This window comes from Zophobas morio, unplaced genomic scaffold (genome assembly GCF_036711695.1).
Source record: "Zophobas morio isolate AGI-343-1 ecotype UQ-CSIRO unplaced genomic scaffold, CSIRO_AGI_Zmor_V1 ptg000008l, whole genome shotgun sequence".
Taxonomy (NCBI): domain Eukaryota; kingdom Metazoa; phylum Arthropoda; class Insecta; order Coleoptera; family Tenebrionidae; genus Zophobas; species Zophobas morio.
The window spans coordinates 2775808-2800211 of NW_026972113.1; the positions used below are offsets into that span (position 1 = coordinate 2775808).

General features: G+C 35.8%; 2 protein-coding genes across 4 annotated transcripts in view; one reads left to right on the forward strand and one right to left on the reverse strand.

The window, feature by feature from the left end:
* Nucleotides 1–24404, forward strand: part of Bru3 (bruno 3) — a 388759-nt gene that overhangs the window by 23241 nt on the left and 341114 nt on the right. The window lies entirely within an intron of this gene.
* LOC135125022 (uncharacterized) lies at nucleotides 7219–9079 on the reverse strand. The gene is made up of 2 exons (XM_064050315.1): nucleotides 8416–9079; nucleotides 7219–8333 (listed from the first exon to the last, which is right to left on the reverse strand). The coding sequence occupies exons 1-2, from the start codon at nucleotides 9041–9043 to the stop codon at nucleotides 8299–8301; spliced, it is 663 nt and encodes a 220-aa protein (XP_063906385.1). The 5' UTR covers nucleotides 9044–9079; the 3' UTR covers nucleotides 7219–8298.

A 24404-nucleotide genomic window follows, 5' to 3' on the forward strand; every position in this document is an offset into this window, starting at 1 on the left:
AAAACAATATACAGAAAGATCCCCGAGATTCTTTCAAATTACTTCCAAAGCAAAATACAGGGTGTCTCCGACATTCTAATAAACTCTGACAGGTTTCATAACTAAAAAATGTTATATCGAGACAACGAACAATGGTTGTTTGAGTGAACGTTGTCAGTTTATATAAAGTAAACATGTATATTCGGCGAAGTCATTAATTTTCTTTTAAAAAATAATAATAAAAAAAAAATGTTGCATTTGTATTTTTTGGCAGAATGATGATTATTGATGATGATTGGGTTAATCAAAGTAAATATCCATGTTGTTGTTTATTATAAAATATACTTTTTTTATTTATTTATCATATAGAAATATTGAATTGTTATAATAATATTGTATAAAACGCGGTGTTATATGCCTATGTTCAGACTCAGTTCAGACCGGTGTCAGTGTCGGTGTCAGTGTCAAACTCGACATCCTATTGGAGTTAAAACTCCAATAATTCTGCACTGTTGCCAATTTTAGTTTTATAAAAGTACATTTTTTTCGTAACCTACACCATAAAGAATCTTTTTATAATTTTTTTGGGACTCCCGAAACCACGTACATAACGTACTAAAGATTTAATTCGTCATTTTTCAGACACTCGATATAGTGCAATTAAACATTGAAGAGTGGTGAAATTTTTAATTACGAAACAGGAAGCATAACAACACATATATAAATTTACTTAATTTTTCTTGATTTCTATGAATTATTACTTCTTATATACAATTTTCGGAGTTTCCTTTTATGGTTTGACTTTGTTTTAAATCTTAGACTCTAGTGCTTGTTAAAGTAGAATTCAACTCCCATTTTATAATAAATAAAATAAGTCGGAGTTGAGTGTAGCTTTTTTCTGCAGAGTTTTATAAGTCATAAGTAAGCAGTAGCCCCGCCACCCACCCCTTTTCCAACCTAGTGATTACTCGTAATATTGTTCAGTCCTATCTTAGCAGGTACTAGCCCTACGTAAATTGGAGACTTAAGAGATCACAAATCAAAAAATCGGACGATATTATGGTGTGATAGTTTTCTATTGGAAATTATTGTAGAATTGTTGAAGTCTGTCTTCTCAAATGAGCGAAATAAGGGCCATGGAAATGATAAAGGGCGACTCGTTCCTCTAAAAAATTGTTGATGACGTCATCTCAAAAAATTGCTGACAAATTTTAAATGGAATATCCATTGTGACTTGTTCTGTTATTTGTTATGATAATACAATAAAAAGACACTTTTGTGGCAATATTGGCTGCGGTTTTGACAAAATTTCTACTTCATCGTAATTTAAAAAATCGGCACACAAAAATCAACAAATACGAAAACGAATTTGCGTTTTTTTAGCCAATTTGGATCAGATTTTATCAGCAGATTTTTTTTATGTGATTTTACTGGCGGTTTGGTTTGAAATAGTCAACATTCTTTAGTTAGCTGGTGCACCGAAACATAGTATTAGATAGTCTAGGAGACTTAGACTGCTTTAAATTCATAAGATTCATTTTTATAAGTCCCTAGTGGAAGAAATACGATAAAATCTTCTGTGAAGCATTTTATAACTTTCTACATAATGTATCGATTTTACTGTAACTTAACACAGCAACAGAATAGCTTGAGTACAGAACGAAATTCAAATTTTCGGCTATCTTGTAAATATTGTTTCTCTAAAATGGAACTTAGATCAGTAAATTCTATTTTTTCTAAATTGAAACCTCTGCGATGATTCGTGAAAAAGCGACAAGGTCGTCCTTTCCAATAGAATCTATAACGACTTGAGTAACCAAAGAGGATAAAGCCTTTGTTTACATCTGAAGCTCAGTTACTCGGTTCGGTGCCTTTTAACCACTCCACCTATGTCTGTGCACTCCACTATCTGTATTCCACAGACGCAGTATTGTATTACAGTCAATCAATATCAACTCAAGCTTTTGTCATCCGAGGCTTTTTGTCTCGCTGCCAAGTTGCATTAAATAGACTCCGGATTTAATAACGCTCTATATTTAAACCATCATAGTGGTGCAAACACAAATTTTCTACTTCCTCTGGTGCGCAGGATTTAGATTTTTAATTAGTCCACGGTGAAGAGCTTACCCACAGTAAATAAAAGTGCTGAAAATGGAAAACAATGGCTAGTAAAAAATAATAAAAACCGGGCCGAGTATTATCCAGCCATCAGTTGCAGGCGTGCTTCGACCGGTCTGGACTGAAACACACTCCTGATATGAACACAATGCCAATAACATCGGACCCTCTCTTTTAATGGAATGTATGGAAATAACGCGTCGAACCGATGCTTAAGCCCGTATTGTTACGCTGAATTCGCTTTTTATTCAACAACAATTTTCAATCAGCGCCAGAAAAATACCAGTTTATCAAGAGTCGGTCTGCGAAAAGTTTTTAACAGTTTTCCATTCTACGCGGCCTCGATTTTCAAATACACTCTATTCGAAAATTTTTAATTTCTGATAAAGCTTCGTTGGTCAACGACTGATTGTCGATTCCTGTCTCCGTTCGTTCATGTTCCTTACGGCATTGCTTTACGACGATAGAAAATTCTTTTACTGTCCCGGAAGCCTCCAGCTTCGCATCCCAAAAGTTAGATTGACTAATTATTAACAACTAACCGCATGCGGATATCATCCCATTAGCCTTTATTACAGCCCCACTCAACATCCCTTTTACGATCCTCCCGCTTCTTCACTCCCACCGGACGAGCTTCCAAACTACAAAAGAACGACAAGCATTCATATCCACGACGTGCTCCATCTATTCGGCAATGCGCACACGTCTTAATAAGTCGCTGAAATGGGGGTGGTGAGGAACATTTCTCACCATGTGCAACATTGCATGCCTTGGTTAATTCTGTATTATGCTTCTATGTGCGGAGCTTAACTCTTAGCTCAGACGGAGTTGCATAAGTTGTTGCATTCCCGTCGGGATTTCCGGTCTGCAGGATAATTTGGTTGGACTAATTTCGTTAATTGTCCATTGAAACGAATTTGCAACACTCAATCGGTTTTGTTGAGTTTACTGTGCCGAGTGAGAATTAGAAAGGGGAATGAAGGAGTTTTTGCGCTCAAGGGGAGAAATTAAGGACGTTACGACACTTAGAACGAGATATAAAATTCCAAAAAGTCCCAAAATAGGCAAGGGAAGTGGTGCTTTGTTTTGCTTTATTCGGGATAAGTGGCTCTAGATGTGGGGCATTATACAACTCTTAAATTAATCGTAATTAGGTTTAATTATTATTTATAAGTATTGAATGACGGTTTATGATGCGTTTTTGCATGTACGTGACCTCAAAGGCTCTTCTAGTTTAATTATCCGTGTGTAAACATTGCGCTTGTTTTATATGTCACGTACGGCTGTTGATGATTGATCCCTTAATTAATTATCGATTGTAAATACAAGCTATGGCCAACGAGGCTTTTGTTAGTTCTATAGCTCTCCGAACTGTAGAAATAAATGTGGGCTAAGCATACATAATAATTATTAAACTGCGTCTGTCTATAGGTTCAGGGCTACAGTGTACGTTGCAAATTGGCTTGTCAATATTTTATAGAAGCGAATTACTTTGTAAAGGAGGTAACAAAGTCGTCAAATCCGATGGGGTTATATCAGTCGATATTCCGGAACTAGCACGTTGAGGCGCAAGCTGATATTGATAGAATTTTGGCCTCAAGCCGCTGTAAGACAGTTGCGGTTGCCCTTAATTAAATTTGACAAAAACGCGCACGTCAAATTTTGGTAAAGTCGCTACTGTTTAAAAACCCAAACGAGCCTTTTGCCCTAATTACCCCAGCTCGCCAATACCTCCCAGTTCAATATCTCACGCAAACATTTCGTTTCTCTAAAAGTTGGACCGTCAGTGAATTCCCTGAATATTTCATCAGGCCAAGCCATAGATAGCGATTTAATTAAAGCTGCACGAGGCCACCGAGGAATCAAAGAATTCCCCTTTTTGCAGGTATCGACTACCGAAAGTTTCTCCAAATACCCAGCCTCCGCCTGATTCAATTTTTCCCTTTCAAGGAGGATAATCTCCAAAGCCTGCCATTGATTTTTCACCTCGAATGGCAGTCATTTTCATGCAGGTAGGCATATTAAGCATCCAGCCTAGTCGTCACGTTGCCTTTTTATGCTTAGTAATCCCTCCTTTCGGATGTGCCCGACGTGATTGCAGGGAGCCATTTCCCCGACGATGGCTCCTGCATACCCTTAACGCTCCGGAAGCGGCCTCCTCGGCCGCAGTCCACTGCATCTCGGAGACGTTTTGTGCAGCGAAAGAGTCGAAAACTTTGTCCGTTTGCGAGGGCGAAGCTGAGCCTGTGCTCTGATCAATACGTGCTGGCGGAGGAACCCTCTGGCGTCTTATTAAAGCGGACGGAGCGAGGAGAGCGATGATGATCTCACCACCACGCGCTAGATTGGTTGCCGACGGAATGGTGCTCGTTATTACCTCAATGGAGGTTTGTGCATTTCCAGACTCGCCCAGGACAACAGTCGGATCGTAGACGAATCAATACGCAATTACAGGATCGTTCGGCATTCAAGAGGTCACAGCCTGTACAGGTAGAGGCCACCCCCGAATATTCCCGTCGCGACGCTCGGAATACAAAAGTCGGATTGCAACCGCGACGCCGTTTACCACCAAGGAGTTTCGAGCTTCATAAAAGGGATTTGATAACAATAGGGAGATACTTTTTCGGCTGCAACCGCAATTACTCATGATTATGGAACGACGAAACACGCGCGGTTCGAATTCGGTGCAGTTTTTAGACACTGATTCGATCACGGATTTTTCGGCTTGCACTGGAAAATCAAGGCTTTCTGAGTACGTGTCTGGGGCAATCAAAATAAATGTGTTTTCTTAATGAAGGTGCGATTTAGTTGATAGAAGACACTCTAGATGACAATTCACGAAATTTTTGACCCAAGATTTGCAAGTGAGAATTTAGACAGATTTTGAGCCCTGATTCTGATTCAGTAGGTTCAAACTAGTAAAAAGAGCAATTCTCAGATAGTATCAGATGGTCTAAATCATGAAAAATTCACGATACAACTTCGAACAAATCTCGAAAGTCAAAAAAAAACTGGGTCTGAAACTGTAAGTAAGTAAGTAAGTAAGTAAGTAAGTAAGTAAGTAAGTAAGTAAGTAAGTAAGTAAGTAAGTAAGTAAGTAAGTAAGTAAGTAAGTAAGTAAGTATTTATTAATGACCGTTAGGGTACATAAGTCAAGTCAGATGAAATTACAATATAAAGAGTTTAAAATTATACAATTTACAAGATAATTCAAATCGAATGGTAAAAACTACACAGGACATCGCTACAATTTAAAAATTCATCGAGAGAGTAAAATGCGTTTTTTAATAAAAAATTTCTTATAGTACGGCTAAATTGCGAAAAAGGTAAGTTAGCAATACGTTTCGGTAATTTATTGAATAATTTGGGCCCATAATAATTGATGGCATTTCTACTTCTACCTACACGATAGAATTCGGTGTAAATGCTATGGGTAGATCTCGTGATTAATGACATATTTGTGAGATTATTATAAGTGGTGAGATTAGACTTCACATATAATAAAGCATATAAAATATAAAGACAGGGCACGGTGAGAATACTTTTTTCTTTAAAATAATTTTTAACACAAGCTCTGTAAGATAGACCTCCAATAATTCGAACTACTCGGCGCTGCAATTTAAAAACGGTTTTTAAATGACTGCTGTGGCCCCAGGTTATAATGGCATAGCTAAAAATACTTTGAAATAAAGAGTAGTATATCATCATAAGGATCTGCTCACTAACCTCATATTGCAAATTCCTAATAAGAAAAGTTGACTTGGACAATTTTTTACAGATATCAATGACGTGATTATCCCAGCATAATTTCGGGTCCAGTGTCACACCAAGAAATTTGACACACCTCGGATTGTCAATCTCAGAAATGTAACGAAGGGAAAACACCATTTTTTGAGTTTTCAGTACATTAAGCGTTAATCTGTTTGAAGTAAACCATTCACTAGCAGCATTAATATCTTGTTCCATCCTGTCCAAGAGAGACGGGATGTCTGAGTCCACACTATAGCAAGTAGTGTTATCCGCAAAAAGTATGATTTTATTGTCTAGATGTTTAGCCAAGTCGTTAATGTATAACAAAAAGAGCAACGGACCTAAAATCGAGCCTTGTGGCACTCCTATGTTAACTATTGTCATTTCGGAGTATACATTATTAAACAGAACAACCTGCTGGCGATTGTGGAGAAAACTAAAAATAAGCTGTAAGGCTCCATTTGACAATCCGTACAACTCAAGCTTGTTTATTAGAATGTTGTGATTAATACTATCGAAAGCTTTTGATAGATCACAAAATGTGCATCCTAAGAATTGTTTTGTTTCGAAACAGGTAATGACCTCATCAACAAGCCTATTAATAGCCATGGTTGTACTTTTGCCATGTTGGAAACCAAATTGGCGTTGGTTCAATATGTTTTGTTTAGTAACGTATTCCTCAAGTTGTTTAAGCATAATCTTTTCTAAAATTTTCCCAAAAATAGGCGTTATAGAGATTGGTCTATATTTATCAACATCATCTACGTTGCCCTTTTTGTGGATAGGGATTACTTTGGTCACCTTGAGACAGGATGGGAAAAGATTTTCATTAATACACCGATTGATCAATCTTGTGAGTGGAACTAGAATGAGATTCTTAATATTCCTAACAATGGTGATACTTATGTTGTAGTAGTCCTTACTTTTCTTTTTTTTGATGGAATCAATTGTATCTCTTACTTCATTAAATGTTATCTCTCTGAAATTGAAAACAGAGTTCACCGGAGTCAAATTTTTGTGCATTAGCTGAATTGGATCCGTATTTGATAATTTTAAATTATTCTCCAAATTATGTGGGATATCACCAAAAAATGTAGAGAAGTCCTCTGCAGTCAGTTTTTCTGAATAATTATTGCTACTAGCTAATCGTTTGCTATTGATTAATTTCCAGCTGTCCTTTGCTACATTAGTAGAATTTTTAATTAGGTTGTCATTAAAGGTTTTTTTTCTTTTCTTAACTTCGGTTCTAAACAATTCTCTATATTTTTGAAAATAGGTCACAAAAGTTGGGTCATTAGGATTTTGATTGTGTAATTCGTGTAGCAGGTCTACATTATGTTTCATTTTATGTAATTTCTCATCATACCAGTAAATATCATCCTTTTTAACATTTTTTATTCTTTTTACTTTTATAGGAAAGGCCATGTTTACTTTATCAGAAATTAATTTGGTGAATAAGTTAAATTTGGTATTTGTATCAAGTCCAGCATCATTGATAAAATCAAAATTGCAATCACTAATAATATTAAAAAAATTAAAGAATCCTACTTCCGTAAAAGGTTGATATGATACAACTTTCGAGCAGTCTTTTGACTTATGACGATTATATAGAATTTCTACAGTAGCAGCACGATGGTCAGATAAATGAGTCTCCATGACCTGGTGCCTACAATCATGTGCGATATTTGTAAGTATATTATCAATACACGAATTTGCTCGCGTGTTCTCAAAGATTAGAGGTCTCAAATTATAAGATTTTAAAAAGTTAAGGAACTCTAGAGTCTGTTTGGTTTTGCGGTCAAAATGTATGTTAAAGTCTCCATTAATAATAACATCTGAATCGATTATATTGATAAAATTAAATAAATTAGTCAAATTAGAGTATAAAACTTCCAGATTGCCTTTTGGTGCTCTGTATACAGTTATTATGATTAGTTTGGGTTTATTAACTTTAATGGCTGCAAGCTCAATGTCAATTACATTACAAAACTTTGAAACATCAATAACTTGGTATTTAATTTTATCGTTTACTAGTATCACAACACCGCCATAACCATTATCTTTCCTGGTATAGGCAGAGGCTATCTTAAAACTACCCAATTTTAATAAATCCAACTCATAGTTTGTTAACCAATGTTCTGTAAAACATAAAACATCATAAGATTCTTCAATGTTATGTAAAACTACCTCTACTTCATCAACTTTGTTCCTAATCGATTGTACATTTAAATGGAAAATTGAAAAATAGCTATCACTAACTACCGCTTTACTCGTTAATTTTTTTAAAATGAAAAAACTTGCGAACACATGCTCCTACAGGCCAGATGTTGGGATCCAGGGCTTTTCCGAAATTGTCAGCATATACAGACAGCTTGAAAGATGAATATTCGCCTTTGTGTTTAGCTTCCAGTTCCTCGCATTTTGCTTCGGGAAAATGAGATTTAACAAACGTTAGTACGTCTTCCTTTTTGGTATCAGGGTGTAACCTATAAACATGCAGATCCATTAGTTTTGGTATAGCTTTCAAACTGCAACCTGCAGCAGCGAAACAACCAACTACAGCTTTACGTTTTTTCTTCTCAACTAGATTCCATTCATCATTATGGCGTTTTGGAAGAGCCTTTGGCTGTACTTTCATTGTGGGCTGTATAGATTTTATGTTGGGTGATGACATCACAGGACTTTTTGATGACATTGCAGGACTTTTAGATGACATCGCAGGACTTTTTGATGACATCGCAGGACTTCTTAAACCTTTGACAGAAACTTTGACAGAACTTCCACCATTTTCCTTGTTTACCTTTTGCTTATCTTGCTTAGCAGCGACTGGTGTGATAGAGGACTGGGAGAGTTTTTGCCGTTCTTTTTCCAGTTGTTCTAGAAGGCAAATTTTTTCTTGTAGGAGATCGATTTTAGACCGTAGTTCTTCAATGATCACATCTTTCTGCTGCATGACATACTTAAACATGGTCGCATCAACTGGTTCAGTGATGTTTGATAAATCGATGATATCATTTGGCTCAGGAGTAGTGTCTTCGGTAAACGGAGAACAGGGTCGATTACAGCACAATATAACATCTTCAGAATTGAACTTCCCTTTACTGAGCAACTTTCCACAACTTGTGTGATAATAAGACAAACAAACATTGCATTTTACACCACTTATTAAACTGGCTTTACACTTTTTGCATTTCATTTTTAATCGAGTAACTTGCAACGCGTCCACACTTTACGAGCTCTCGACTACTCTCGACTACTAACTGGGTTAGTTAGTCTCACTTTGCACCGCTAAGTCGGTTTCTAGCAACAGTTATTGAATATTTTCACTATTTTAAACGAAATCCTTTAATCTGTACTGAAAATCAAATTTAAAATTTAACGGCTTGTAAGTCCGGAATGGCATAAGATTCCGAGTTCCGGTTTAAACCAATCGATTTCTTCAAGTTTTCTAGTCGCCGGGGTCCATTTTCAGGCCGGACTCTGTATCCATTTGGAATCGACCGGTATTATTTTTCACATGTGTCGGGTATTAAAAATTTCATAAAAATATCAAAAGGTTCCTGATTCTTGTTCAGGAGGTTTAAATTAGTAAAGAGAGCAATTTTCACCACTTCAACGTTAGATTTCTTGAAGTTTTCTAGCTTCAGTGTTTGATTCTATCTCCGTTTGAGACCCCAAATCTCGTTCAGAAGGTTAAAATTGGTGAAGAGTCTTATATATTTATAGACTAATTTTAATTTTGTACCGCTGAGTCTCTTTCTAGCATAAATGGTTGAAAATTTTTACTATTTTAACCAAAATCCTTCTTTGACCTATGCTCAAAAAGCAAATTTAAAGTTAATGGTTGAAATTCAGGCCGCATTCTATGCCTGTTTGTCTCGACGGGCAAATACAGATTTTCTATAAATGATTATCGAGTCGAAGTAGGTCATGGAAACGCGCCGCTTCTCACTTTTGAATTTTACTAAATGCCCAAGGACCCACGACAAATAATACAGTAACCTATATAACTGGTTCATATCTTATTAAAAAATGAAACTAATGAAAATCTTGACTCTCTCTTTAATTTCAAAAATGTTCTAAAACAATTTCAGGTTTATAGATTAATTTTATAGCTCTGAGTCTGTTTCTAGCATCAATTGTGGATTATTTTTACTATTTTAAGCAAAATCCTACTTTAATCTATGCTCAAATTTAAAGTTTGACGACCCATAAGTCCGGAACCGAATAAGATTCCGGGCTGTGGTTTTCACCATTAGATTTTTTTAAGTATTCTATTCGCAATATTTGATTTTCACGCTGGATTCTGTCTCCGTTTGGTATCGCGGGACCAATATATTAGACGGTGTCGTGTTTCGGAAGTGGCGACCATTAAAATACTAAAATAAAAATCAGGAATTCTCAGAGACAGATTTTAGGGCCTGATTCTTGTTTAGAAGGTTTAAATTAGTGAAGAGACCAATTTTTCGATTCCCATTAAGAGAGAAAACATGAGAATCCTGAAAAATTCACGGATACGATTCCTTTGAAAAAGTGAAGTCATAAAAACAATTTCCGGTCTCACTGAAATTCAGTCTATAAACTAATTTTGTACTGCTGACTCTGTTTCTAGCATCAATTGTTGAATGCTTTTACTATTTTAAGCAAAACCCTTGTTTAGCCTATGCTCTAAACCAAATTTAAAGTTTGACGTCCTTTAAATCCGGAACCGCATAAGATTCCGGGCTGTGGTGTCACCATTAGATTTGTTGAAGTTTTCTAGTTTCAATGTTTGATTTTTAAACCGGATTCTGTCTCCGTTTGACAAATATATTGGACGTGTCATTTTTCGAAAGTAACGAAATTTAAAAATAAAAAAAATAAGAGGTCCTGGAGAGAGATTTTGGGACCTAAATTTTGTTCATTTGATTAAATAAAACTAATAAGAGAACAATTTGAGATGAATCGGAGTCCATTTAAGGGTGAAAGCTTGATAGGGCCTAAATTCTGAAAATTTCACGAGACAATTCCCTCGAAAAAATTAAGTCAAAAAAACAATTTCGGTTGACTGAAATTCGGTTTATAGACTAATTTTGTACCGCTGACTCTGTTTCTAGCATCAATTGTTGAATATTTTTACTATTTAAAGCAAAATCCTTGTTTAGCCTATGCTCTAAACCAAATTTAAAGTTTGACGACCCACAAGTCCGGAACCGCATAAGATTCCGGGCTGTGTTTTTCACCATTAGATTTTTTGAAGTATTCTATTCGCAACATTTGATTTTCACGCTGAATTCTGTCTCCGTTTGGTATCGAGGAGCCAGTATATTAGACGGTGTCATTTTTCGGAAGTGGAGACCATTAAAACACCCATTAAAATCAGGAATTCTCGGAGACAGATTTTAGGCCCTGATTCTTGTTTAGAAGGTTTAAATTAGTGAAGAGACCAATTTTTCGATGAATTGGTGTCCCATTAAGAGAGAAAACATGAGATAGTCTAAATCCTGAAAAATTCACGGATACGATTCCTTTGAAAAAGTGAAGTCATAAAAACAATTTCCGGTCTCACTGAAATTCAGTCTATAAACTAATTTTGTACTGCTGACTCTGTTTCTAGCATCAATTGTTGAATATTTTTACTATTTTAAGCAAAATCCTTGTTTAGCGTATGCTCTAAACCAAATTTAAAGTTTGACGTCCTTTAAGTCTGGAACCGCATAAGATTCCGGGCTGTGGTTTCACCATTAGATTTCTTGAAGTCTTGTAGTTTCCATGTTTGATTTTCAAACCGGATTCTGTCTCCGTTTGGTGTTGCGGGGCAAATGTATTGGATGTGTCATGTTCCGGTAGTAACGAAATTTAAAAAAATAAAAAAAAAATCAACAGGTCCTAGAGATATATTTTGGTTAAATAATAGTATAATAAAGAACGAGTTTCAAAAGGCAAATATTAAGACACGAATCCAAATTTGCCATGAGTTTGATGAGTGCCACAATGGCCTTATGAATGAGTTATTTATAATATTTTTTCTAACGCGCACACTTTTTTGCAAAATTTAATTGAAATTTACGTTTTTTTAAATCTGGGGAATTTTGCGTGGTTGGTGGTGGGTTGGTCTGACACGAACCACGAAATATTTGAAGTTTGAATTTTCACAACAACTATAATTTGAATCAATTCGAGTTAAAATTGGTTAAAATGTGTTGGGAAGAAGTTAGTAAAGTCCTTACGCCTACCGAAATACGGGCAATTTTAATGTGACATTTGCCACTGACATTCACCTGACATTTCTCGTCATGGCTACCAATCTTACCGATCTAAATTACACCAGATCTATTTCGGAACACCTTTCCGCTATGACGTCATTTGGGTGCTTTAATAGCTATATTAGAAAATCAAAAATCATTTAAAGGAGAAAGCATGAGGTGGCCTAAATTCTGAAAAATTCACGGTACGGTTCCTTCGAAAAAAGGAACAATTTCGGTTAATTGAAATTCGCTTTATTGACTAATTTTGTACCGCTCACTCTGTTTCCAGCATCAATTGTTGAATACTTTTACTATTTTAAACAAAATCCTTGCTTAGCCTATGCCCAAAAACCAAATTTAAAGTTTGACGGGCCATAAGTCCGGAATCGCATAAGTTTCCGGGTTATGGTTTTCACCGTTAGATTTCTTGGAGTTTTCTACTCAGAATATTTGATTTTCATGCTAAATTCTGCCTCCGTTTGGTATCGAGGGGCCAATATATTAGACGGTGTCATTTTTCGAAAGTTAAAAAATTAAAAGAAAAATCAGGCAGTCCCGAAGTCAGATTTTGGGCCCTGATTTTTGTTCAAAAGGTTTACATTAGTTAATAGAGCAATTTTTAGATGAATTGGTGTCCGTTTAAGCGGAATAGCATAAGATGGTCTAAATCCTGAAAAATTGACGATTCTTCAAAAAAATGAAATAAAGAAATTATTACCGATCTGACTGAAATTCGATCTCTAGACTAATTTTTAGTCCGATGATACTATTTCTAGCATCAATTGTTACGTATTTTCACTATTTCAAACAAAATTCATCTCTAATACATGTTGATAAATCAGATTTGAAATTTGATGGTCCATAAGTACGGAATGGCATAAGATTCCGGATTCCGGTTTTCACCACTGCATTTCTTGAAGTTTTTCTTCACATTGGTTGATTTTCAGACCTCAGTCTATGTCTATTTGGTATTGACGTGAAAATATATCGGACGGTGTCATTTTTATGAAGTGGGGAGGATTAAAAATTGAAAAAAAAAATTCAGGCGGTCTTTAAGCCCTGTTCAGAAGGTCCAAATTAATAAAGAGAGCAATTTTTAGATAAAGCGGGGTCCATTCAAGCGAGATAGCATGAAATCCTCTAAATCCCCAAAAATTCATGATACGATTCCTTCGAAAAAATTTAGTCAAAAAAACATAATTTGTTTCTAGACTAACTTTGAGCCGCTAAGTCCATTTCTAGCATCAATTGTTGAATATTTTTACAATTTTAAACAAAGTCCTTCCTTAATCTGAAGTCAAAAATTAAATTATAATTTAACGCCTCATAAGTCTGGTTGATTTTCAGACCGGATTCTACGTCCGATTAGAATTGACGGACAAATATGGGGAAATATCATAGGGTTATTTTTAGGAATTGTTAGATATTAAAAAAAATAAAAATCAGGAGATTCCGAAGACCTGCTTCTAAAAATTAATTTTTTGGTTTAATATTGGATATAGTGTCTGATGACAACCATAAGGCTTCAAGACGCGTGTTTGCTAACCAATAGGAACGGTACTTAATATTACATCTGTGTGGCAATCCTAGTGTCGATGTTTAATTCGTTCGTGCCTGAAAGAGTGACACATAAACAGATTATGTTAATTTAAACATGCGAAAATTCAAAATAAGTTGGAAACACACGCATTTGTCCCCCTAAGTTAAGTTCTATGACTTCAGCAGATGGTGAAATTGGTAAAGGTGCCACTAACGATAATGACTATTATTATCTCGTCAAAAATAGAATAGTGAAAGCTCCTTTAACGCAATTTATACCCAACACAGCCCTTTTTAAAATGTTGTAAAATGATGAAAACTCAAGAAACCTCCTCAGTCTTTACACTGTACTGTTCCCAATTAAATGTTTACGACGAAGCACAACATTCGCCTCGTCCTTGCATTAACATGACTGACTTTCAATAGACTTCCAACCCTCGTTCGAACCTTTTCAATTTTATTAACCGACAGGTAGGGCATCAAAACAAAGGCAAGCTTGTTCGTTTACAGAACACGAATAATTATCGTAAAGTGCAGTGAATGTCTCGCGTTCTGTGGTTACATCATCTCATTTGAGTTTCATTACATTCGTGCAGAAACAATTAGTAAATGACGTCCGTACTGAAATGGGCCTAGATTGCGTGTAGTGCGTGCCACGAAAGTGCAAGTTGTTCGATTAAAGGGGAGAAGTTAGTTTTATTAAATATTTAGTACACAGTTAAGTTACAATTTAAAGGAAGTTGAGTGGGTCGTTGCGGAAAAATAACCGTTTTTCTACACGCTGCGTTTTGGCTTTTTTCTAGTTCAAAGTTTGCACTCGCGGTATTTTATTTCGTTTCGGTTGGCTGAGTGTATGGAGTGGAGTTGGAAGTACCGAAAGCGCAGCTGTTGGGAAGTGGGAGACATGTAATGAATAGCATTTAACTAAAATGTCTAAATGTATATTTAATAACTGTAGAAGCATAATATAGTACAGCTGCACCTGCAGAATTACAAACTGTGACAACAACAAAAAAATGTTTTTTTATACGATTTTGCGTGCTTATAAGGTGCTAAGTTCGACAAAAAGTGTAATGTAGCCGCCTATTTTTATTAGTAATTAAAAGGCATTACAACGAAATTAAACGCAAAACCCGCTGTAATTAATGCTGCTGCTAATCTTGACAATTTTAATAATGCAGTTTTAATTGCAGCCACTGCAAAGCAGTTCTATATGATTTAGTGTCAGACTGGGGAAACTTGAACAATTTAAAAGGCCCGTTCAGAATGTAATCTCTTTTTAATTTTTTAATTACTTTACCATCACAATAATTCTATGATCGTGGAAATAATAAGAAAATTTTCAAACCCTTGTAACTAGAATAACCAATTAAATTTCATTAGTATACGACTTTACCACCGCAATCTACTTTGCGGAGCGGCATTTTCTAGTAACTGGTAATAAGAGTCTGATGTATCCTCATCCACATCGCCACAATCGCTTTGCAGCACCATTTTTCCCCATATTAATTAGGCAATCGGCCAAAACCCAAAGCACGATTTAAAATCTCGGCATTTTGGAAGAGATCTTTTTGTATAATCGATTCCCGCGCACTGCGTCAAAGAAATATTTTAATTAAGTTCGTTATCTTTGTTTTGTTGTAATGTTTTAGCTAACCTTTACCAGACATTCACACATTTTGTGTGCGGTGATGTTTCAAAAGTTACCACAATGCTTCGCTAGATTATAACGTTGCGGTCGGCGGTTTTTAAACAAGGCATGCTTTCTGGCGAACTAGAATGAGGAAACCTTTTATGTAGTTTAAGTAGCACTTGTTGATTAAAAATAAATACAAGTATTAAATGTACTTAGGGTACCCCGACTCACGTATTAAATATAATCAAATTGTTTGCTCTATATATATCAGCTGTAATAAAAAATGTGTTAATTTTTCTTAAACCGCTTTACTTTTGTCACCTCCTCGGAATAAAATCCTCCTGAAATTTTATAATTCGAGTTGTGTGACTTTATTACGCGGATATGAGTCTAAACAGCTCTGCAGTCATAGAAAGAAACAAGTATATTTCAGAAGTGATTTACAGCTGACAATGATTTATTTGCATACAGAATCCGAGGGCGACGTCCCACAGGCGGAGTCCCAAATGCGGGGACCTGCAAAGCTCCCAAAGGAGGCGTTCCGCTTTTTATACAGCTACCGTTCCACAACCATGAGCGCGTTTTTTAAAACTCTATATGCGTCAAAAGGGATCCATCAATTAATTTATGCGATGGACGCGTATTTTTAATACGTGCTACGACTTGCCGTCACCGAGAAATAGGGTTTTGATTAAAAGGTGCGGCTAATGTTCGAATTAAACTTTACACGCTTTATGAGACTATAAACAATGTTAATTAAAATTTTAATGGCGAATAAATTCACACGTTGTGGGAATTGGGCTGTTTCCTTAGAAAATGATAAAGTAATCAGGGTAATGACTCGATGAAGGCTTCTATGAGGTCTTATGAAGGTGCTAATGAAAACACAAGTCCGTTTATGGCACTCGAGGACTTTCATTCGGGAAAACAGTGGGTGATAAAGAGAAAAATAGCGTAATTGAAGATGATAATGAACACTGAAGAGTTGAATGAGGTTCAATATAGTTGAGTGGGGCGAGCGAAGCGCGTGACACGCGTGTGAAATATTTACTTACTCGAGGAATTTTTATGTCAAATCTGAACCCCCTTAGTCTAGCTCGTCGGGGTATTAAACCCTTCAATTAACAAGCCGTGTTAGCTAGCGGCAAACTCGGTACCTTTCTGAACCTAATTCGGCAAAGCACAGTTAATAACGGCGAAATTTTCTGGCAATTGTACGACACTAATGCAACATTAACGCTAGTTTCTTTGTCGTCGCACTCGAGCCAGATTAGTGCGCTAATCCTTTAACTATTTAGCGTTTCGGGGAACCAAACGGGCACAAAGTGAATCAGGAAACCTTGGCAATATTTTAGTTGCGGACTGCATGCGGTCGCACTTTGTGTATGAATGGATATTCCTAGCGACGTTTAACGCCAGCCTCTTCCAGACTAAGCCATAAAATCTCCAACACCACTAATCCAGTAACTTTGTCCATATAACCTGCAATATATTCAATCGTTTCGATTCAATTCGGCCTTTATTATCGTTTTAAGCGTGAGTGGAAAGTTTAGCCATCAGTTCGGCCCACTAGTCATATCCTACTTTCGTAAACAGGAACATAATTTATATGGCTTAGGTATAAAACTCGCATATTGCTGCATCGAAGGCAACTAGTTTTATTACCCTTTTATCGATAAGGCAATTCAATTAATTTTAGTTTTTGCATGCAGATCGAGCTGTTTACTACGTCGAAGACGATTTGTCAAAAATGTTATGTAATTTCGGCGCAGTCGGTAGGATTCGGACTAAACGAGCGTAATTAATCTCTTTACTAAACCCAAACATTAACAATCACTTTGTAGCGAATAGGTAGTTATCGAGGCTCGGAGAATTCTACAAAAACTCGTCTAGCTCCCAGTTGCAAGTCATTTGTTCCGGTGTTGGCTGTCACAAAGCAGACGAACGACTCGGGGTTTGTCTGAATCATACGATATTACATTCCACATGCACATAAAACGCCCTCTTCAGGCAGCTACACACTTACTCGCCTAAAGCGTTCTGCTGTTTGTCTTATTGTCGCTGTAAATTCGACTCTTTTATACTGTTAACCTTTTACACTGTGTAATTGAAGATTTACCGGATAATTTATTTTGTATTCCAGTTTACTTTTGTTCCAGCGAACGGAAATGTGTTTGGATTACGCTGAAACACTGACAGTTTTATGATGCTAAAATGTGTTATACCGTTGTTCTTGAAATTATCATCGTTTTTAATTTCTTGTTTTTTTTTACATCTCCACTGATTGCTCGAATTAAACAATTTAAATTCCCTACGTAATTCATACCGAAGCCCGCATAAATCACCACCGCGACACAATAGCTTAATATTATGTCACATTTTCCACCGCAGGCTTTTTTGTTGAAAATTTTTATTCCCCTCCACAAAAACAAGACAAATAAAGTACCATTAAAAGGTGTCCGAAGCGTACGCAAATAACATAGAGGACAAAGACCAACGAATTCCTGCTCACAATAGGGGCCTATGTCGTCTCGCAGGTAACAGCTGACTCGAATATCTCCCATTCCTCCAAAGGCTTTGCATCAAAACTGGCCCGTAAGCCCTCCTATGAAACGAAACGTTAATCCTTCTGAAAACAACCATAGCTTGTTTCAGTACTTCAAAACTAACTGAAAGAGGGCTTGTTCAAAAGCTGAAATCTCTTTATTGTATGTCTAACAAAAGATTTAATTCCTTCAAATTTACTTTGCTCTTATTTATCCTTATCAACGGAATTGCTTTATGGCCCATTTTATTGACTTGCATGTTCCTTAATTGCGTATGTCTACAAAATTCCGCTAACGAGGATACGCAATTAATCATTAAAGAAACAGGGTCGTTATGAAATCCGTTTAATAAACACGATTGTGTGGCGATCTCGTCAAGAAAGGAACGCGTTTTTCGCGATGAACAATTATCGGAATTATTTTCACTCCACGGTTTGACTTTTTAGTTTGTACTAGGATAATAACTTTTTTATGGAAATTATGTAAATCTGAAAATTATGGTAATGAAAGCAAGTTGTACACGTATATTTGCACATGAACACTTAATTTGAATTTATGTTCTTGAAATTATTATAATTCTAAAATGTGGAGTATTAAGATGTAGATTAAGTGCGTATATTAAGTAACATGTGTAATATAAATCAAACTTGTGATATCACCGACCTTGGACAAATTTAGAATATGAGACTTTCATATCTAACGTGTCAACATTAAAATGAATTATTTATAGTCGCAGTTAAAATTTTAATTTTCGATTTAACACCGAAAAAGTCACAAAACACACGATATATTAGTATCACGAGCTATTTTCCCGGCGCATCCACCAAATATCGACACATCTCCAAATTTTAACTCACTGCAAGATTTATTTTTATTTAACGAGAAACCCGGATATAGTCAAAGCTAGATGGATGGCACTTTTTATCGACTCCAACAGAAAGATGGATTTGTAAAGGCTGTGGATACGGTGGATCCTTGATTTTATCAAAGAATTGCACAAATAAAAAATTTCATTTTCAATGGGTTTGGAAACTTGAAAAGTGCACGACGAAAGTAACGTTTCACTAACTTAACAACAGGATGGGGCGGAAGTTGGTATGAAATTTTTAAGCGACCGGAAGGAGCGCTGACTCATAATTAAAAATCATTAAAAGGTGAGGAGATGAAACTTCAAATTCTAGACGTTTGCTTACTAAATGCATGTTTGTGAGTAGTAGATTACGATCCAACATGTAAAAGAACGTTTATCTCCTTTTTTTGCTGTGGGACTGTGTTTAAGTAGCAATAAAAGCTTTTTCGTTAAGCTGTCAGTCCATTATAGGTCAAACGCCGCATTATTTTATGACTGCAATTGCAGATTAAACTTATTTAAAATGCCATAACGTATAACTGCTTCGTTTATGTTCACCCAACGTATATATAAAAAAATCAGGCAAATTTAATTATTCAAACTGACCTACACGCAACATAGTTACCGGAATGATGCATTCTTCAGGTCGAACAATTCTAAAATATTCACAAGTTAAACTCCACATTCTATTGTGAGAATGTCTGCTCCCGAAAGCTCCATTAACCCTGAAATAAATTAGTGTTAAATTGATCCGAAGACACATTATTTTTCTTGCAGGGGAATTTACATAATTCAGGTTACAAGTCTAGCAATAAAAGCGATAAAATCGGCTCGGACGGATATATCGCCTTTAAGACTTGCATTTTGTTTACAAACTCATTTTCATTATATTGCGTCAAGCTACGTAATTATGGCGACTGTTTTGTCAAAATTTCGGCTTCGTTACAACACAAATTTTAACAGATTCGAGTTAATACTTTTTTTTTTCGTTGCTTCGTGTCGTCAGCTAATAGATTTTTTGTTCTCGTCGGTGTTAGCAATGGAAATTGGGTCAGTTTTACCTTTGGTTGAAGTAATCTTAGACGTAATGGAACACGTCGTTTAATTCACTCGTTTGTTTTTTGGGTTGCGAAATTGGCGCAGTCGGTGGGCCACGTGTTTTCGAGGGTTGTGCACCTTCCACTTCCGGGTGTTATTTTTTCTTCGCGACAATCTTAAGCTGTTAATTTCGCGAAGGGTGCTCCAACGTCTCTGATGGCGCCATAAATTCCAGCCAGCGTGTTTACATACGTTGCGTCTACGTATATACTTAAGTGAGTCAGACGTTCCATTCCGGTGATCGATATTGAGCGAGCGCGTTGTGAATTTACGAGAAAGTCGGCCGGTAAGGTCGGTGGGCTGTATATCGGCTGTGCACGGACAATGTGCCCCACGGGAGAGTCAAACTAAGCACCGTCTAGCTCATTGTCTTCCCGACATTCCTTCCAGCTCAAGTCTGTACAAATCCTACTTTAATTAAAATATGACGTAAAATATGCGACTGTTCGAGGTCTCGGCGGAGATGGCGGGCAAAATACTAACAAGTTCCGTAATAAAAACTCCTCGAACTGTTTTTCATAGACCCAAAGTAATGTGTACGCAATAAAGGCTTAAATTTTTTACAATTTTTCTCGTTTTATGGCCGGGTACGGCTGCGCTGCTGCCCGGTTGGGGATTTTCCCGACGTGTTTCTCGCTAAAGCTACGCAGGGTACCATTATTGAAAATAAGATTGTTCTTTAAAAAGTATGATTATAAAGGGCGATGTTTCCGGAAAATGGATAGACATATTCACGGCGACAACAAATGCGGCCATTATTTTTCTTTGTGTGGGCGGCCATTGTTAGGGGTCGACAACGGTAAAATTAGTCACACTTTTAATTGCGACTTATATAGAGACCTTTATCATACTGTCGTGCCATCTGATGACCCATTAAAGAACGACAAATAATGGTCACGAACGCAACTCGATGCACATTATAAATCACACTTGTATCGTTCGTGCATCTATTGTTTGTGTTTAGAAGGAATTTTTCAAAGCAATATCTGTAGCACAATGACAAAACTCTTACGACACGCATTGTGACAATACCCATTCTCGAAAGAATTTATGGTTATTGTTATCGTTCTTTATCAAAAGTGTAGGCTTGCGGCGACGAGAACACAATTCCTTTATAGATAATACCTACAGTATGGGAAAAATTTCCAACACAAAATTCAACCGGCTTTGTTTAAATACATAGTCGTAAATCCAATCATGTCGTTAAAAAAAAGAAAATAACCAGGTGGCATTTTTTTTTATTTGTTACATGCTAGACAAAAACGAGCTCGCTTTCACAAAAGAGTCACTCATTTTTCACTGGCCTAATTTACTGTTTATTATATTCCTAGCTATTTTGTTGCCTGAATATTAATTACAAATTAGTGATAATACCATAAACTGCAATTTGCCGCAATAATCCAGACTGAATTAAACATCCTCTAATGGACGAGACTCAAAAATGACGAATTTCCACCCGAATATAACGTAGGACATCCATTTTTTGTCATCCACAACATTTCAACCTATTAGGACCTTTAGGGCATTCGTAGTCCAATTTACCCTAACACAAGGCCCCTCTGAATTGGTAAATTAGAATGCAGGGTCGAAGTTGTCCTCTCTCGTTATAAATCTGGGAATTAACATGGGAAATGACCGCTGATTGCCCCGAGTGCCAGCGCTAAAACGAACTCCGGGTTTAGCTCGATATGCTTCGATGCTCGCTTCGAGTTACCTATTATGGAATAATGCGGAATTATTTTTTAAGTGCTTTCCATTAACTCCTTGAGTAATGAAGTATTGAGGTTTGTGAACCGTGTTTTGAAATTTGAGCCGCTCCCATGGGCCTGTCTTAAAGTTCTAAGGAAAATTGTATTTAAATTCTTCAAGGCTTGTTCAGTTTTAATGTTCAAGTTTGTTTCCAAGTTTTTAGAAAGAACGCTGTGGTTGGACGAGAAGGTTTTAATCATGCATGGGAATTAGGATGTTATAAAACGTTAAGATGTAAATATTGGACGTTGATTTTATAATCGCTGCTCTAGTTATCCATGGGAAACAAAATATTGGTGGAAACTCTTAGGTCAGCGTAATTTGATATCGCTGAATCATTCAAATTTGACCTTACTGAGCCAGCGTAATGCTGTTATGAATCTTGTCTTGATGTTTCGTGGCTCCCTAGACTATTCGTTTCCGTCTGCTGTCATTTGGCGCTTTTATTACATAGATTATTTCCGAAACTACTGGACTGATTGTGCGATTTTAATTTCATGACGTCACAACGTCAAATATTTCAAAGTAAATTTTTATTCAACAGAGCAAGTGTGATAATCTAAAATGCGTAAAGCTGCCGGGAGAGTCTTAGCGTTAACCTCAGACCAAAGTAAATACACGTACTTTATTTCCTCGACATATTTTCCTCATTAAATTTTCAGACGATCAACCTAACCCTGCTTCCTATCAAACCGAAAATTTCGAAAATCTTGCTCCAAGGCCATAAAGCTGTTATATTTTGCTAATCAGGACGTCAAGGACTACATCTCAGAATTTTTTTGTGGATTTTTAGGCAACTTTTTCCAAAGTTCAATTTTCCACTCATGAAATTTTCGACTATTTTTCGACTACTTTTGAAAATCAGCTAAAGATATTTTTTATAGATTTCAACTTTCAAAGGTTACTTTTGGCTTAATTTTTTCGAAAAATTTTACCGTTTTTCCAGAATCACGAATATGAAATATGGCAATTTTTGGGGTTTTTAAAAATGCTCTACATTTTTGCAAAGCTCAATTTTTCAGTAATTTTATGAAGTTTTCAATCATTTTCTACCACTTTCGAAGATACCTAAAGTGTCTTTCTTGTAGATTTTTCTAATTTTTCTAAGAGCTCTTTTGGCCTTAATTTCGTATTAAATGTTGATATTCAAATCCAATATTTCGAAAATATACTCCGAGGCCCAATTTTTTTCATAAATATAGGTGCATTTAAAATGTTCTAACATTATCGCCCACCTTCGAAAATTATCTACGGATTATTTTGTAAATTTCGACTTTCAGAAGTTATTTTTGGCTTCAATTACATCTTTTTTTCGCCAATATAAAAAAGGGCATTTTTGGATTTTTAAAAATTTTGAATTTCAAACGAATTTTTCGAAAATTTGCTGTATTTTTCAAATCAACAGATCTGGATCTCATGCTCGTAGACGAATTTTCCCAAGAGCTCAATTTTTATATACTGCTTTTTTTGAAATTTCGACTGTCAGAAGCTATTTTGGCTTCGTTTTTTCGAAAATGTTTACAATTTTTTCGGAATTTTTTGGATTTATAAAAATTTATACTTTCAAACGAATATTTCGAAAATCTTCGGGACCATAAAATAATTTTGGAGAAATTTTTCATTAGCTCAATGTTTCAGTACCCTTTTGAAATTTTCAATTATTTTTCGAGCATTTTCGAAAATTACCAAAAATTTTATAGATTTCTACTTTCAGAAGCTGTTTTTGCTTTAATTTTTTCGAAAATTCTTACTATTTTTCCAAAATCGCCACTATGAACTAATTATGGCCATTATTTAGATATTTAAAAGTTTGACTTTCAAACCAAATTACTATTTCGAAAATCTTACTGTTACAATTTTGTTCAAAATCTCAATTTTTAAATACCATTATGAAATTACTCAAAGAATTTTCTTGTAGAATTTGACTTTCAGAAACTGTTTTGGCTTCATTTATTCGAAAATTTCCACTATTTTTCCAAAATCGCCCAAATAACATGCTGATTAATATTTTGATTTTTAAACATTTTGAATTTCAAACAGAACATTTCGAAAATCTTGCTCCTTAGCCATAAATTCTAAATTCTAAATAGCACGTTTTAGGCAATTTTTCCCAAAATCTCAATTTTTAAATACGATTATGAAATTTTCGACCATTTTTTGACCACTTTCGTGAACTACTCAAAGAATTTTCTTGCAGATTTTGACTTTCAGGAGAAATTTTTGGCTTCATTTTTTCGAAAATTTGCACCGTTTTTCCAAGATCGGTCAGTCTTTGGATTTTTAAAAATTTTGATTTTACAATTGAATATTTCTAAAATCGACGTTAATGAAGTATTGAGGTTTGTGAACCGTGTTTTGAAATTTGAGCCGCTCCCATGGGCCTGTCTTAAAATTCTAAGGAAAATTGTATTTAAATTCTTCAAGGCTTGTTCAGTTTTAATGTTCAAGTTTGGTTCCAAGTTTTTAGAAAGAACGCTGTGGTTGGACGAGAAGGTTTTAATCATGCATGGGAATTAGGATGTTATAAAACGTTAAGATGTAAATATTGGACGTTGATTTTATAATCGCTGCTCTAGTTATCCATGGGAAACAAAATATTGGTGGAAACTCTTAGGTCAGCGTAATTTGATATCGCTGAATCATTCAAATTTGACCTTACTGAGCCAGCGTAATGCTGTTATGAATCTTGTCTTGATGTTTCGTGGCTCCCTAGACTATTCATTTCCGTCTGCTGTCATTTGGCGCTTTTATTACATAGATTATTTCCGAAACTACTGGACTGATTGTGCGATTTTAATTTCATGACGTCACGACGTCAAATATTTCAAAGTAAATTTTTATTCAACCGAGCAAGTGTGATAATCTAAAATGCGTAAAGCTGCCGGGAGAGTCTTAGCGTTAACCTCAGACCA